This window comes from Eleutherodactylus coqui, chromosome 3 (genome assembly GCF_035609145.1).
Source record: "Eleutherodactylus coqui strain aEleCoq1 chromosome 3, aEleCoq1.hap1, whole genome shotgun sequence".
Lineage (NCBI taxonomy): Eukaryota > Metazoa > Chordata > Amphibia > Anura > Eleutherodactylidae > Eleutherodactylus > Eleutherodactylus coqui.
This window is the reverse complement of record NC_089839.1, coordinates 43,342,644-43,360,299: the sequence shown is the minus strand read 5'-3', so window position 1 is coordinate 43,360,299 and position 17,656 is coordinate 43,342,644. Positions and strand designations below refer to the sequence as shown.

The 17,656-nt window shown below is 42.2% G+C and overlaps 1 protein-coding gene across 1 annotated transcript in view; it reads right to left on the bottom strand.

The window, feature by feature from the left end:
- KCNK12 (potassium two pore domain channel subfamily K member 12) overlaps positions 1-8,354 on the bottom strand; it is a 111,155-nt gene extending 102,801 nt beyond the window's left edge. Inside the window, exon 1 of the mRNA XM_066594487.1 lies at positions 7,800-8,354. Coding sequence (XP_066450584.1) covers positions 7,800-8,142 — 343 coding nt within the window. The 5' untranslated portion in view covers positions 8,143-8,354. The remainder of the gene's footprint in view (positions 1-7,799) is intronic.
- Positions 8,355-17,656: the final 9,302 nt, after the last annotated feature.

Here is a 17,656-nt window from a genome sequence, read left to right as displayed (position 1 = left end):
CTTTTGGAGGCTCTGTTGTCTGCCGTCCATGTACAATAAAGTTTGTTGAAAGTCCCTGGACAATAAAGTTTGTTGAAAGTTCCTGGATCAATAGGAACTATCTCTGATGCTGCACAGCTGCAGTGAAGTGAATGGAGACGCTGGACTGACACGGAGGCGCGCCATGGCAGTAATTACATACAACATGTGCAGGAGGAGGAGAGATCATGGCAAGACAGGCTGTGATTGGATATGTGATTAAATGTTTTGGTATATATATGTGCAGTGTATGGGGGGGAGTGCATACTTGAAAAAGACGCAAGTCGAAACATTGTATTACCATCTGTGAAGGAAATAAAAGGAAAAACCATCTTGAAATCACCGTGTATGCTGCCATCGCTTTAGATTTCACCTTGGAACTTTTGGATCTGATCGGGTCAGGATTAGAGATGAGCGAGCGTACTCGGAAAAGCACTACTTGCTCGAGTAATTTGCTTTATCCGAGTATCGCTGTGCTCGTCCCTGAAGATTCGGGTGCCGCTGCGGCTGACAGGTGAGTCGCAGCGGGGAGCAGGGGAGAGCGGGCGGGAGAGAGGGAGAGAAAGATCTCCCCTCCATTCCTCCCCGCTCTCCCCTGCAGCTCCCTGCTCCGTGCCGGCACCCGAATCTTCAGACCCGAGCACAGCGATACTCGGATAAAGCAAATTACTCGAGCAAGTAGTGCTTTTCCGAGTACGCTCGCTCATCTCTAGTCAGGATCTGTAAGGTGGCTCTTGCATTTGTGTGTCCATCCCTTGCGGGTGTTTAAAAGTGTGCTGCTGACATCCATCTACATACTAGACATCAATCTATGGTTTGCTATGAAAGCATTCATTCAAGCGAATTTACAATATTTCTGATGGACAAGTCTAATAAAATGGAAACATTGCACACAAAATTCCTTGAATAATGTGCAATGAGATATAAGTAAGACGTGTGATTTGCATTGAGACTAGAATACAAGGCAGTTCAGGCTATCAGGAAACATTACTTCATAAGTGTATTCATCTACTAATATTGCAATGCAAGGGGCACATGTACAGTATAGACCATTCAGCTGCTGTGGGGCCCCTGTTGAGTGAAAGACTCAATCCTGATTAATCTCATCCTCTTAGTTAATGGATGACAAGATCCTATGGAGGATTCCCTTCTCCAGAGGAACTGCATAATTAGTAGGGAAAAGGTTACGGCATTGATCGAAGCAGGGCCAGTTCCAGCTTTATGTGGGGCCCTTAGTCATTTATAGGTCCCACTGTGCCCCTGAGTCATTTAGAGCCTTTGCTGTACCCCAAACCATTAAGTTCCTACTGTTCCCCAACTCATTTTAGGAACATCTGTAGTGCCACTGTAATAGTCAATTGTATTGGCATACAATCAATTTCAAAGAACAAGGACTGGATTGATGCCATCCCTGAGTGAACCACCTCAGGCTTAGTGTGCTCCAGCATCTTCCCGGGTTTGCTAGTTTACACCAGCCCTGGGACGCAGGGTCATGAAAAAGATGCAGAATAGTCTATTCTATCTTGGGCAGCACCGCAATAGGGGGCCTAGTTTGATCTTCACTATGGGGCCACCTATTATGATCTGCATATTTTTGAGGTACCCTTCAAACAAAAAGACATTGCAAAAAGTTGACAGCCCTTTTCAGGCCCCACAGCTTTTTCAATAATGCTTGATGTTGCATCATGTTATCCAATTTCAAAAGATTTTTCGGATTTCTATTTGTTATGTCTGAACCGGACATATAGGTTTCATCCAAATTGGACACATACATACACCCGCAATATAATTATGGATAACACAAATGTATAATAAGGAAACGCCAAAAGAAAATCTAACCCTAAACTTTCTAATATAGGAAGACTCTGCCTATAAGCATGACCATGACTTTCCCTAGAGGGTGACAAGGTATAGTGGCAAAAGTAAGATGACACTTAAAATCTATATAGTCACTTGTGCAGGAAAAAAAGATATACAAAAGCCCCAGATAATAAGCAGGACAAAAGCAGATTTATCTTAACATAGACACAGATCCAACCCAGGAGCTAAGGATGAGACCAAAAATACCCTCTGACAGAGTACAACCAGCACCTTCAGTTCAGAAGACGTGGTTCAAATAACCAAACAATACCAACCACCTACCTCAGCCAGTCAATTAACCACTTAATAGCAAGGAATAATTACCGGATCTTTTGCTTTATAGAATGCCCGTTTTTCCAACCAAAATAGGGTGGGGGTGGCAGAGGAGTCACTGCGCCTTATAAAGCGAATGCACCAAAATTCAGACCTGGATGGCAACTGTATATAAGATCCTTTATAAGGATCACACGTACTTATCACACAGCTGCTGTCCGAGTCTGCTCCACAGCAGTGGAGGAGAGCCGCCCGTATGTATAACTGCTTGATGGAGGTGGGGGAGCAGCAGCAGTTCCTGCCAGTACTCACCAATCAGCTGTACCTACAGGGGCTCTCCTCCCAGGCTATGCGGCGGAAGTGCAATCCTTATCACACAGCTGCTGGCTCCATAGAAGGAGAGGAGAACTGCCCATAGACATAGCTGATTGGTGAGTGTTGGTGGGAACTGCTGCTGCTCCCCTGTCTCCACCAATCAGCTATACATATGAGCTTCTCTTGTCTGCTCCATAAAAGGGAATCAATGCTGCCTGCACGTACAGCTGATTGGTGAGCGCCGGTGGGAACTGCTGCTGCTCCCCTGCCTCCACCAATCAGCTATACATATGAGCTTCTCTTGTCTGCTCCATAAAAGGGAAGCAGAGCTTCTCCCTGCTGCTCCCCTGCTTCCACCAAGCAGCTGGAAAACAAAGTGACAACCAATAGGACCACCATTAAGTTGTTAGTCACCTCTCCTAGGATCTTGAAATCCTGAATAGCAGATTTACCTAGTTGTGCTGATATGTATACCCCATACATCACCATAATAGACAGGGTTGCTGGAAAGTTGAGTGACAACTAATGGAATCATCATTACATTGTCACTCAGTTCTTCCAGGATCCTGAGTGACAACTGCACAGTTGTGCAAGCATTGATACCACATACATTGCTATAACTAGTAAAACATGGCATACTGGGCTCCTGGAAAGCTGGGTGACAATTAATAAGACCACCATTGCTGTCCCTGGATCCTGAATGGCAGGTTGACTTAGTGGTATATACTTTATTCCGAGGCGGTACGACTGCTCTTTATTCCTCCTGTAATATCTCCCTCCCTGCCTGGTCTTTGGGAATTCAAAATACTTTTTTCCTATTTTCCTCCTCCTCAGACCTAGGTGCATCTTATAGAGCAAAAATATGGTAACTCCTTGCCTACCAGAGCTGCCAGAAAATGAACATTCACCAGCATGGTACATCATGTGGGCTGGGGCCGATGTCGTGACGCCACCCTGAACCCACGATTGTCTGCCAGCCATACCATGGCGCTGTTGTTACAAATCTAGTTGTATAAGTCAAGGGAGGATGTTTGAAAGACTGCCCCATCAGGACTGTCATGCAGAAGACATGTCACAGGTTGCAACAGAGCAGTTGATGATCTGTGATCCATCTGTCTGCCATGGAAAAAAAATGTATATACTCCTGAAAAGTAGAGGAAACATCACAATGTGGTCATCTGAATGTCAACAACACATCAAGCTCAATCAAAGGCAACCACCTACCATAAAATGTTTATGTCAACTGTATGGGGAGTTAAAGAGGTTGTCTTAAAGGGGTTATCCAGTTGTAAACTATCAATAGTCTATCTTCATGATAGATCATAAATAGTGGATCATCGGTGGATTGCTGCCCATGAAACATGCTGATCAGCTGTTCTCTGAGTCGGTGTGTTCATGCACTGAGCTGATGTGTGCAAGAAGCAGACAGCTCAGTTCTCACTGCTGTGGCCAAGCTTGATATTGCAGGCAAAGTTTCCATTCATATCAATAAATATAAAGCCTGGCTACTGCAGTGGGAACTGAGCTGTCTGCTTCTTGCACACATCAGCTCAGTGCACAAGCACTGACAGTTTGAGCGACAGTTTTGAGCGTTCACCTTTGAGCTAATTAGCTACTTAATAGCTTATTAGTGTGTAAATAAAGGCTCCCGCTGTATATAGAAGACAGCTGAAGCACCTTCTTCTGTATATAACTGCTCTGTTATCTGAGCTCTCAGCTGGTAAACAGCTGAGCGCTCCTAGCGCGGTATGCAGAAGACAGCTGGAGAGCTGTCTTCTGTATACAGCTCCTTTTTTTCTCCATGCTTTCAGCTGGTGTCCCACTGAGAACTGCCAGTGGGATACCAGCTGAGAGAATCTTATCAGCGCCGCCAACTGAGATATCAGCCTACGCCGCTGATAAGTCATCGCTCATTTCTAGAAAACTAGAAGTGAGCGATGAACGAACAGTGCATGATAGTTATTGCTCAAAAGACATTTTTTGAGTAAATTTTGAGCAATAATCATTGTGTTTAAATGGTAAGGATAAGCCATCAATATTTTAGAACTGGATAGCCCCTCTAAGTAAACAATTTCTTTTAGAAAGAAGTATGCATGAGCTATTAGCAAGGAGAATGTAGTAAGATATGCTGCCAATTCAAATGCATGGGTGACTATACAACACATGGTCACAATGCATCTGCAAGAGTGGGAGTTGCTCTTTCCACCTCATAAGGAAATCCCAAGTGGCGGATCTAAAATGTCTATACAACCTAATGGCTCTATGGTTATATAAAAAGTCTCAGGGATCAGTCACAGTGTCATTAAAGGGACAACCCCTTTCCAAATGTCCAATGAGCTGTTTTCAAACTAAAGGAATTATGATAAGAATGCCTGCTGTATTCGAGTACAATAGGTGACTATTAAAATGGATGGACACTCTTTTTTTATTGATGCAATGTGTTTTTTACCAAGAAAACAAGCACTTTCATTAGAGTTCCCCTAGTAGTACTGGTGAGTCTCGAGGTCCACCGTGAAGAGTGTTCACCACAAAAACACAGCCCCTGTGTAAGGGCTACTATTGTGATAGAAGTGGTGTGGATCCAATAAACTTCTGACCATAGCAGAATTATGCATCGTAGATGTCATTACTTTGTAGTCCTTTAGATAACTTCCCTGTGATACGACAAGCCATGCGAATGTTCATTTTCCCATATTTCCTGTTGTTTACCCTCGTGAAATGAATCACTGCAATTTCTGTGATTTAGTTCCTATTCATGCATGAATCATAAGATTCTTATTGCCTGGACTGCAAAATCTTATTAACGAGCTTTGTGCATTGCAAGGATATTTTACATCTTGGCTGTACCTAGAACAGGTCTATGTCCTCAGTACAAGGGCATATTGTAATACCTGGTGATATTGATTGGTGTTGAAGCCGACACAGATATAGTCAACTGTTATACTGAATTAAATGCAAAGACTGGGGCATATTTAATGGCTGCTCCTTGTCAATTTCTCCTTGGGCCTGAATTCCACTGAGATATTTGTTGGACATTAAAGGGGTCATCCACAGGATAGGGGATAAATTGCTGATCTATGGGGTTCTTATTGCTGTGCAATCTCCTGCTTGCTGCACCCACGCAGTGAGGAGAAGATTGAATGGAGTGCTAGTCGTGCTAGTGCACTGCCGCTCCATTAACTTTTAATGGGACTGCCAGAGATAGCCGAGTGGAAAGCGCTCAGGTATTTCCATCAGCCCCATTGAAATGAATGGAGACCCGGCTATGCACATGCAGCCATTCAATCTGATATCACTGCAGGGGTGCGAGAAGCATCCTCACAGTGAAAAGAAGAAGGGGACATGGGATCCCCCATTCTCATGATCAGTGGAGATCTCAGCAAAGAGAACCTCACTGGTCAGCAAGTCAGCGGATAAGTTGTAATACAACCCCTTTTATGCTCTCTGCAGAGTTGAAGAGGACCAGTCATGTCCTCTATATATCAGTAAGGCCAACTGCATAATTTTGCAGCCAAGGCACCAGTGACTCCATTGGTGCCTTCCTCCTGTTTATACCAAGCCCTGTTCACCTGTATAGGCTTCTCTCAGTATCAGCTCCTGGCACTGTGAATCTGTCAAGTGGGCAATCCCTTCAACACACTGTCAATGGGAGACATCAGAGTTGATCAGCAATGAGTAGTGGAAACTGCCCATTTGACACTTTCACAATGTGCAGTGCCAAATCTATGAAGAACCTGTAATCGGAAACGGGGTTGAGTGTCAATGAAATAAACATATCAATGAAGTCATCAGGGCTATGTCTACAAAGCTTTGCAACTAACCTTACTGACACGAGGACATGACAGGTCCTCTTTAATACTACTGACTGGCTTATAAGGAAGCAATTTCAGTAATAGTTGACTGTACTTTTTATATCAGCCAAAATGAAGACTTTAATATAGTCGTGTGTATAATTGTGCATCATGCAAAAAAATTAAACTGTGTTGCCAATCATTTTATATAAAGGTGTAGTCACAAAGACTATATCTCAATACTGGTGTCCTATATTCAAAAAACAATAGCGTACTTGAATAGGAAGTCATGGATACGCTACATGATTGAATGACGAACGGACCCTTGGAGCCCCCAGAACATGGATTTCAATTTTGTGTTGTGGCCTCTGTAAGAGAGAGAGACTAAAACCCTATTGCTACGTTGAAGAACAACATGTGAGAAGCAGAAATCTTCTTTCCACATCTCTCTAAGTACTGTGAGCCCATTGCAATGACTAAAGCAAGTAAAGCATACTTGAAGTTGACTCCTGCTATGATGGGGTAGATCATCCAGGAAATCATTCAAAGCCATCTGGAGATTCAGATACAGATCCGCGTGGAGAGTCCCTCGAATGAACACATGTCCAATGACGGCTCCATACATGTATCATAGCAGAAGGAGACTTCAGTCATAGCAGCAGTCCCATTGGGACTTAGAGAGATGTGTGAAGTGGATTTCTGATTCTCATGTACTACTATTCAACATTGCAATTGGGTTTTATTCTTTCGCTCTCACAGAGGCCATAACACAAAATGGAAATCCATGTTTTGGGGCCCCTAGGGGCCCATGTACCATGCCATCATGTAGCACATCCATGACTTCCTATTCAAGTACGCTATTGTTATTTTAATATAGGACATCATTATTGAGATATTGCGCTGGAGTAGTCTCTCTGACTACACCCTCTATATAAAATACTATTTGTGCTCAAACAATGCAGAAAATCTGTAGCTCAAATGGTACACACAAATACTGCATGCTGTAGATCCTGCAGAATAGAAAATCTATATAAAGCCTATAGAGGGCACTATTGTATTTTGTTTTTTTACTTTAGTTGCCATAACAACATACATTAAAACAAGCATTATTTTTGCTGAATTGTAACTTTTCATGTGATGCACCAGTTGGTAAATTACTAAAGTGCCATTTAATGTATTAACATCTCATGAAGAAAATGATATACATGAGATAGATAGATAGATAGATAGATAGATAGATAGATAGATATGAGATAGATAGATAGATATGAGATAGATAGATATGAAATAGATAGATAGATAGATAGATAGATAGATAGATAGATAGATAGATAGATAGATATGAGACAGATAGATAGATAGATAGATAGATAGATATGAGAGATAGATAGATATGAGAGATAGATAGATAGATAGATAGATAGATAGATAGATAGATAGATAGATAGGCTGCCCCTAAAATGGATTATTTAATGTGGAATATAAAAGTTCCACTTGCACCTTGGTATAAGCACATCAAAGACATCAAATATGCAATCTTACCTATAGTTGAAACTACTGTCCCTACAAAGTAGAACGCTCCAGTGAAGTCCCACCTTGGTCTGAGGGCATCTGCCCTGATCCCTGTTGCCATTGCTGCTTCATAATCTTTAAGGAATGACCGAATGTCTAGAAGACTGATATTAAAGGACTCGCTGAAGTTCTTCAAGATCCTGTCCCAGCGGTTATGAGCGATAGTTTCAGATGGACTTTCTATGGTGGAAAAAATTGTGGCTCCTGCTATTAGATACAGTACAATGAAAATGGCTAAGAGAAGGAATCTCCCGTTGTCTTCATTCAGTGGCAGTAAGCAACAGCAGCTTTTAGTTCTCCTGCTAGACATCATCCAAATTTCAGCACCACTGGGCAGCTGGACAGCAACCAACACCTCATTGGATAGAGAGGCATTTGACCACACTTCATAAGGAGACAATCCACAAGTGTAATTCGCCTTTTATTCTGCAAGTTCCAGAGTCTGGATGGAAAACTGTGACTTGTCCTTAATTTCTAATTTTACATAGTATCTATGTTTGTGTGACATTGAGAGGTGTCAACATAAAGCCCTTTCGGATCCTCAGCCTGTGGTTCTTTTGTGCATTTCTTAACACAGTAGTTAGTGATACAACACATGGCATCTGAGAGCTTCAGTATCCCTTTGTTCACTGACCATGCATCATATAGTTTTATGGCACTTGGTAATGTTGCATACTCTAATGATATTGTTATATAATATAGCTCAGTCCTGTCCAATACTATATTCAACGGTTACAAATTCATATGCCTCCAATGTAGAATATTTCATCCAGCCATGACCTTCAATGCAAATCCTTAAGCAAATTTGTATCCATTTTGTCCTCATCCATTTGTAATAGGGAATTTTATACATTGCAAAACATATCCATTAATCGTATCTGCATTACAGCCCAGTCCTGTGACCTTTGCAGTGCAGATATAGGTATATATTTTCTTCTTGCTGTCCCTTAAATGACAAATAATAATTGGGCTTGTAAACTTTTGCATTGTGTCATTCCAAAGACAAGATGAGAAAGGTGTGCCAAACTTTCACATCCCTTCAATAATTCAACACTTTCACTTAAAATTCCTCATATATAATGACTGTAAGAACCACACAAAGGTTATACTAAGGGTACAGCTACATAGGAACAAAGCAGCAATAAAATCCAGTGCAACGCAAGTCAATAATGCTGTCACCCTATATTGAGCATATACAGTATGGGAACAATAGCATCAATAATGAAATAGTTAAAACTGATCTAATGGTTTTTGTAAGGTTATATTGTATGCTGTATAGGAGTTATTGGTACAAGCCACATACCTTGAGCTTTGGGTGATCTTCTATCTGAGCAGGTTCCTGACTGCAGCCATAGAATATAATGTATCAATAGAGGGGGATAGATTAAGGCGTTTTCTCTTAGTTGAAGAAATACTTGTGTCTTCCTGCAGACAGAGCTGTGTTTTCTCCCATTTGTCGGCTCTAGGTTGCATAATCAGCTTAGTGTAGTGTAGTTTGCTGTGCAGTTTGTGGGCTGCCTGGCTTCCTCACTTCAGCACCTTGGAGAGCTCACTGTTCTACTGAGGTCAGCAGTCATCTCCAGCAGTGAGAGGAGGGAAGGGGCTGCTGCAGGCTATATCATCCCTGGATCCTCCACTCCTCTACTACACACAGCACTCAGTGCATTTCAAGGGCTGCACTACTTCTCCAGGAACAGGAAGCAAATGCATAAGGATGCATTGAGGAGAGGAGGGTATTTTAATTGTATGTTAATGGGGCTGTGGAGCAACTGAAGGGAGAGTATATCAAAGATATACTGAATACTGTATATATAGAGATGCAGCAGAGCTGAACTGCTTTCTGAGATAGGGATGTAGATTTACCTGTAGTCCTATGGAAAAAAGAAACTAATGATGGCACATTCTATGTGAAGTGACAAACACACCAAGCACTATCTATCTATTTATTTATCTATCTATCTATTTATTTATCTATCTATCTAATCTCATATCTATCTATCTATCTATCTATCTATCTATCTATAATCTATCTAATCTCATATCTATCTAATCTCATATCTATCTATCTATCTATCTATCTATCTATCTATCTATCTATCTATCTATCTATCTATCTATCTATCTATCTATCTATCTATCTATCTATCTAGCTCCCTATCTTATTTCTCTATGTATTCATTTTGACATGATTATGGATCTATAGTTTTATTGCAGAGCTGTAAGATGTTGTATTCTATAGTATGTAATATTTTACCAGATTAGGGTTAAATGCACTTCTAACTTCCTGGATGGGAGAAGAAATAGTCAAGGGCAGATTTCACCCATGCAAAGTCCTCGATGGTGCATGTGATGCAGTCATTCCAGGAAGCATGTTTACAAATAGTGGTTTGTTTTATGCAAAGCTTAGATTAGTACAATGTAACAATTATTCAGGGTGTAGTCAAAAAGGCTACATCTCAGTACTGGTGTGCTATAGTGAAGTAAGAGCATACTATAATAGGAAGGCTTGAAATTACTACATGATGTATGGGCCCCTGGGAGCCCCAGAACAGGGATTTCAATTTTGTGTTATGGCCCCAGGAAGAGATAGAGAGCAAAACTCAATAACAAAGTTGAAGAGTAGATTGTGATCTCTTTAAGTCCACTGGAACCGCTGCTATGACTGAAGTACTGTAAATAAAACATTTGCAGAACTATGGTGCAGTTTCATTCCCTGCTCTTACCATTTAAATCAGGAAAAGTTTGTAGTTTGCAGTCCACTGCCAGAGTGCAGGAGATTGTCATAAGCCAAGCAATGGCAAGAAGTTTCAAATTCCCATCATGACTGCATATTTTATCACAATGCTACCATTGCTAAATGAAGGGATTTTTATAGGAACCAAAAAGGGAATTGCTATTGGATGTGCTGTGGTAGATTCAGTAATGAGGAATTTGCAAGGTACTAGGGCTTAAACAGATGGGTGTGATTTCATCCTGTTTTGTGGCCGGGATAGCGGTATTCTCGCCCATTAATGCTATGTGCGACAAAGATAGGGCAGAACCTATCTTCCTGCTTTTCTTTCAAACTTGTGTAGAATAGTGCGGAGTTTGAAAGGTAAAAACCACTGCAGTTTTTCATGGCATAGGTATTACTAGGTGTTTACATTGTTTTGGAGGAATATTGTACCCAGGGTGTGCATAAAAACATTATCTACACCACTATTCCACCCCCATCACGCTCTACTATTGACATCTAACAGTAAGGGTTTTCCGATTCATGATGCTTGTGCAAAGTTCTGAGCCTCCCATCAGCATGGTGCAATTCCCTCTATGAGGAAAGAAGGTTTCTACACCGACATAGAAGGAGATTCTTTACTGTAAGAGCAGTGAAACTATGGAACTCTCTACGTGAGGACATGGTGCTGGTGAACTCGATAAAGCAGTACAAGAGGGGCCTGGATGCCTTTCTTCAGAGATATAATATTATATGTTTTAATGATTAGTAACTTCAGAATAGTCGGTGATCATAGAGAAACTATTCTAATCACCAGACGGGAGTCAGGAAAGATTTTTTATCCACACACACACACACACACACACATATATATATATATATATATATATATATATATATATATATATATATGTGTGTGTGTGTGTTAATTACACAGATGGATACTGAAATCTCACTATAGTCCCCAGAAAATAAAGGTGTAGAAGAAGCAAAGAAGCCAGCATGCTATTGAAATGTTTATATATACAGTTCCAATCCAAATTATTCAACACCCTTTGCAAATCAGGTTTATTTGCCAAATTTACAAACCTTTTGACTGTCTGCCAAAAAAACAATCAAACAAGAACAATTTAAATAGCTTAACTCAATAAAATAACAAGTGGTTTCTCCAAATTCATTACAAAATGCCACTTTTAATGACTACTGCAGTCTCCATTATTCAGCCTCCTCCTGACAAGTGTCTTTAGTACTTTGTACAACACCTTTTGACCTGCTGCAACATGATACATAGCCAGACACCAGTTTCTAACAGCATTCTTGACTAACACTCTTGTGTTTGTCTGCTGAAACTACATTCTTCACACCAAAGATTTTCTATGGAATTGAAGTCAGGTGACTGTGATGACCACTCTAGGCTCTTCCAGCACTTCTTTTGAAACCAAGCCCTGGTGGACTGTGAGGTATCACTGGGATCATTGTCTTGCTGGAAGGCCCAATAACAGCCAAGCTTCAGCTTCCTCACAGAAGGCATGACATTTTCTCCTAGGATTTTCTGATACTTGATTGAATACATTTGTCTTCCACACTGCATGTCTCCAGTGCCAGAAGAAGCAAAGCAGCACCAGAGCATCACCGAGCCACCGCCATGCTTCACTGTAGGGAGGATGCTCTTTTCAATGTATGCTTCATTTTTCCTTGACCAGACATACTTCTGATCCAGAGGGCCAGACAGTTACAGTTTTGTTTCATCGCACCACAGAACAGAATGCCAAAACTTCTGTGGCTTATTTATATGGTTTTGAGCATATTGGAGCCGACTTTTCTTTTACATTTGGGTCAGTAAAGGTGTATTTCTTAGAGTTTGAGCATGAACACCTTCAGAGTTTAGTATGGACCTTGCTGTGAAAAAGGAAACCTCAGTGCCTGTTACCACCAAATCTTGCTGCGGGTCTTTTGCAGTCACCCGATGCTTTTTGACCACCTGCCTCCTCGGGAATCTGGTGGCAGCCAGTGATGGCTTCATCTATAACAAGTGTTGCTTTAATTTTGAACTTGAGAATGGCTTCCAACTGTATCTCTAGGAGCATTCAGTGTCTTTGTTATCTTTTTATGTCCTTTTGCTTGTTTGTGCAGCCCAATGATCTCTCCAATTAACGTTTTGCACCATTCTTAATTTAGTGATATTTTTAATATGCAATTAACCCTTTCCAATCCAATTTGTATTCTGGTTTTCCTAGGGGGCTTACTCTTTTTCTGCTGTTATACAATGGCGCTATCTGCTGGCTAAAGCCAGTACTGCATGAGGTGACACATTGAATAGGCTCCGACAGCAGAGAGGCTGGCAATATACAGTAAGAGAACCCCGACGGACGTTTTCCAAAATCGGAGCTGTACAGTCTTAAATCATAATGTCTTTAGACGTCAGACAGTGGATTGGAGAGGGTTAAACATCACAATCAAGAAACTCCTATGCAGTCCAGGTATTTGCTGTGTTTTATCTCAAGCACACATAATTCCCTTGATTAGTTGCATACTATGTGTTTGAGACAACACCTGATTTGCAAATGTGTGCTCTTATGAGTTCTTTTCAGGAGGGGGGGGGGTGAGACTGCGGTAGTTAATAAACATCCTATTGTTTCCAGATGTGTGTAAAAGCAGACAGCCGTAATGCGCACCGTATGGGCTATCTTTTCCAACTGGCTGATTTTACGCGCCAGAAAATCTCCCATCTGAATGAATGCATTGGAATCCAATGCTTCAGATAGTCTCAATTTTCAGCCTGCATTTTATTGCGGCAAAATAGCCACAATAAAATGCTTATGTGAAAGAGGCCTCAGAATGCAGATCAGGTTGAAAACCAAGTCAGTGCAAAGAGCCAATGGCTCCCTACCCTACCATTTACCTGTTTTATAACTCAGTAGCATGAAGTTGTCAGAATCCCAGGTGACTCAGGCAATACAATGACATCACTACATTACACCACCTAATCCAGGCTGCAGGCAGCAGTGAAGAAGAACTGTCCTAGTACCATGTATGGGTGAGATTCAGTTTTTTTCAAATTGGTGCAAAGGGGATACTATTATTGTGTGAGAGAAAAAAGGGGGCATTATTATTTTGTGGTAGAACAAAGAAGGCACTATTACTATGTTGTAGAACAAAGGGGGCACTATTATAGTGATGTGCTACAAAGGGGACACTATTACTGTGTGGGAGGAAAAAGGAGCATTATTACTGTGTGGGAGAACAAAGGTTGCACTATTATTGCGTGATGACACTGTCAGGGAACTAGGGTCCGGGAGTCCCTGAAAACAGACCACAACCCCTGTCGTTACCTACTTGCCCCATTAGGCTAAGCCCTAGGGTGACACTGAGCGGCAATCCCTAGCCTAGCTAGGAAAGCGGGGCAGGACCAAACAAAAAGACAATACCAGGACAAATTAACACAGAATCAAGTCAGGCAATCTGCTTCGGCAACTGCAGGGGATGCGGCACAAAAGGGTCAGGCAAAGGCAAGTCAAGTCCGAAGCAGGAGGGTCAAAAGCAAGGAGATCAGTCAGAAAACGTGGGTGTAGCCTGGAGACAAACATACACTGGCATCCTGGAAGGATACAGACACGTTTAAATGCTGTCAGGACTCCCACCTCAGCAGCTGATTGGGGTGGGGAGCCTGACAGCAGCAGAGCCCAATCACAGAGGCACTGGGAAAAACTGCCCCCAGCCATGCAGCACAGACAGAGACCAAGGATACGCTCTCGGTAGTCATGGCAGTGAGGACGCAGCGTGGGACGGCACCTGCTGCGTCCCTAGCAACCCGGCGGCAACCAGAATTTCGGCAGCCAGGGGAGATCACCTGAACCGGGGCTTCCCTGCGCGGCACTCCTGCAGCCCGGGTGATGGGACCAGTGGTGCGGGCATGGAGGCCCCAAGAGCCGCTGGTCCTGACAGACACAAAGGGAGCAGTATTACTTATGGGAGAACAAAGGAGGCATGATTAACGTGTGGGAGGACAAAATGGTCACTATTACTGTGTGGTTGTCCAAAGGTGAAACCATTACTATGTGGGAGGTCAAAGAGGGCATTATTACTGTGTAAAAGAGGAAAGGAGGCACTATTACTATGTGGAAAGACATAAGGGGGCACTATTACTGTGTGGTAGGACAAAGGGGGTGATATTAATATTCAGCAGGACATAGGGGGCACTACTACTGTGTAGGAAGACATAGGGTCCACTATTACTGTGTGAGAGGATAAAGAAGGCATTATTACTGTGTGGTAGCACAAAGGGGGCACTATTACTGTGTAGGAGGACAATAGGTACTATTATTGTGTTGGGGGACAAAGGTGGTACTATTATGATGAGGTGGTACAAAGGGGACACTATTACTGTGTGGGAGGAAAAGGGAGCATTATTACTGTGTGGGAGAACAAAGGTTGCACTATTTCTGTGTGATAACACAAAGGGAGCAGTATTACTTATGGGAGAACAAAGGGGGAATGATTAATGTGTGGGAGGACAAAATGGTCACTAATACTGTGTGGTAGTACAATGGTGACACCATTACTATGTGGGTGGTCAAAGAGGATATTATTACTGTGTAAAAGGAGAAAGGGGGCACTATTACTGTGTGGAAAGACATAAGGGGGCACTATTACTGTGTGGAAAGACATAAGGGGGCACTATTACTGTGTGGAAAGACACAAGGGGGCACTATTACTGTGTGAGAGGACATAAGGGCTACTATTACTGTGTGGGAGGACAAAGGGGGTGATATTAATGTTCGGCAGGACATAGGGGGCAATACTACTGTGTAGGAGGACATAGGGGCCACTATTATTGTGTGAGAGGATAAAGAAGGCACTATTACTGTGCGGTGGCACAAAGGGGGCACTTTTACTGTGTAGGAGGACAAAGGGGGCACTATTACTGTGTGAGAGGGCAAAGTGGGCACTATTACCATGTCGTGGTTCAAAGTGGAGGCTATTACCATATGATAGGACAAAGTGGTCACCATTACAGTGGTGGTACAAAGTGGAGACTATTAATGTGTGAGAGGACAAAGGGGGCACTATTATTATGTGGGAGAACATTAGAACTTTGGGGGCACTATTTCTGTGTGGTGGTACAAAGAGGACATTATTACTATGTAGGAGGACAAATGGGCATTACTACTGTGTGGGAGAACATAGGGACCACTATTACTGTGTGGGAGGATAAAGGGGAAACTATTTGTGTGCCAGAGGACATAGGGGGCAATATTACTTTATGAGAGGATAAAAGAAACACTATTACTGTGTGGTGACATAAATGGATGATGATGAGGATCTTAGCTACATAGTAATAAACAATAATAATAAAAATTCCTGAACATAGTAGAGACTTAGAAAAGCAGACCTGAATATATTAACATAGAGATGTGTAATCTATTTGGGTTAGAATTTTCAGCTAGCTTAAATATTTCCGATTTCCATAGATATGACAGCTTCCCTGTGTTACCCTTACATCTTTATATAATTACATGCATAGATATAGTAATTTCCAATTAATTGTATGCAGTAAATTCCATTCCTCTGCCATTAATTGGTTGTGATAGGCAGCAGGATCATCTAACATTTTGTATTAGTGACAGTCATAGAAAATTATAGAAAACTTAAATATGGGGCTAGATTAGAATAAAAAAGCTCCAGGAAGATGGCCCAAAATACCAAGATAGCATAAAATTCTACTATCGTTTCACAGCCTCATAATCGGTTATCTCTACTACGTCTTCTGCCATATGATCAGAATTTCTAGACTGTTGGATGTAATAACAAAAGGAATGTATTGTATATAATGCTGATACTGTATAACAGTGTAAAACCTATTTTCACTGAGGCCACATCAGCCTTATAGTTGCCTTCAAAAGGGTGATTGTATTTGTATAGTTAGGGCTCGTTCACATGAGCGTACCTGCGTGCGTAATACACAGTGAATATAACGCATTGATTTCAACGGGTCCATTCACATGAAGGTATTTTTTCACGCGATGTGCAATCGTGTGATAAAATATGCAACATGATCTATTTTGGTGCTTACTACGCACCACAAAAAGCCATTGGAGTTAATGGGTGGGCGCAAATGCTCCGTGAATGTACAGAAACTTGCGTTTTTGTGCAGGAAACCTGTGTATTCACTGCGTATTTATGCACCATTCCAATAAGCCTGCCTGTGTTCTTTCTTATGTGCGCAAATATGCAGTGTGACAGAGAACGCGGGCATAAGTGATATTTGGTCGCACAAATACGACCGAAATGTGCTTACGCCCATGTGATTGAGCCCTAATAGTGACCCCCATAGTGACTGCAGTAGTAACAGTGCCCCCATAGTAGTCCCAGTATCAAAAGTAACCCCCGTATTGGCCACAGTAATAACAGTGCTCCCATAGTGGCTGCAGTAGTAACAGTGTCCCCAAAGTGGTCCCAGTAGTGATAGTGACCCCCATAGTACTTTTAATAGTAACAGTAACCCCAATAGTGGCCACAGTAGTAACATTGTCCCCGTAGTGGCCCCAGTAGTAACAGAAACCACCATAGTTGCCCCAGTATTACTAGTAACCCCCATAGTAGTTCTAGGGATGCTGCCAAGCCAGAGGCCAATAGCAACCTCCCTGTTGACCTCTGGCAGGACAGCATCCCTACAGGCTTCAGACTTGGCAGCTACTGTTGAATCTATGATGCTGAACTCTCACCCTGGCGCTGACATCAGTGGTCACAGACTCTGCATTGTGCTGCCAGGCCAGAGCTGCAAGAGGGATGAATAGAATTCCTTTAAAGGGGTTATCCAGGCAGTGCCTGCCAGAGTTAACCGGGTTAGAGTGGAAGCTGCTGCTCTGGTCCCAATGCAGCAGCTGGCTTTTGTAACTGCAGGCGCACCCAGGTGTATCCTGGCTGTGACAGTGGGAGCTTCCTGGAAAACCCCATGAAGAACCAATGCATGGCCGGCGGCCCACATAAAATGAGGCGGTTGGCCTTGTGTTTGAAATGTGTGCTGTACAATTAAAGGCCCACTTAGACACAATGATTATCGCTCAAAATGTGCTCAAAAGCAGTCTTTTGAGCTTTAATCATTGCATCTAAA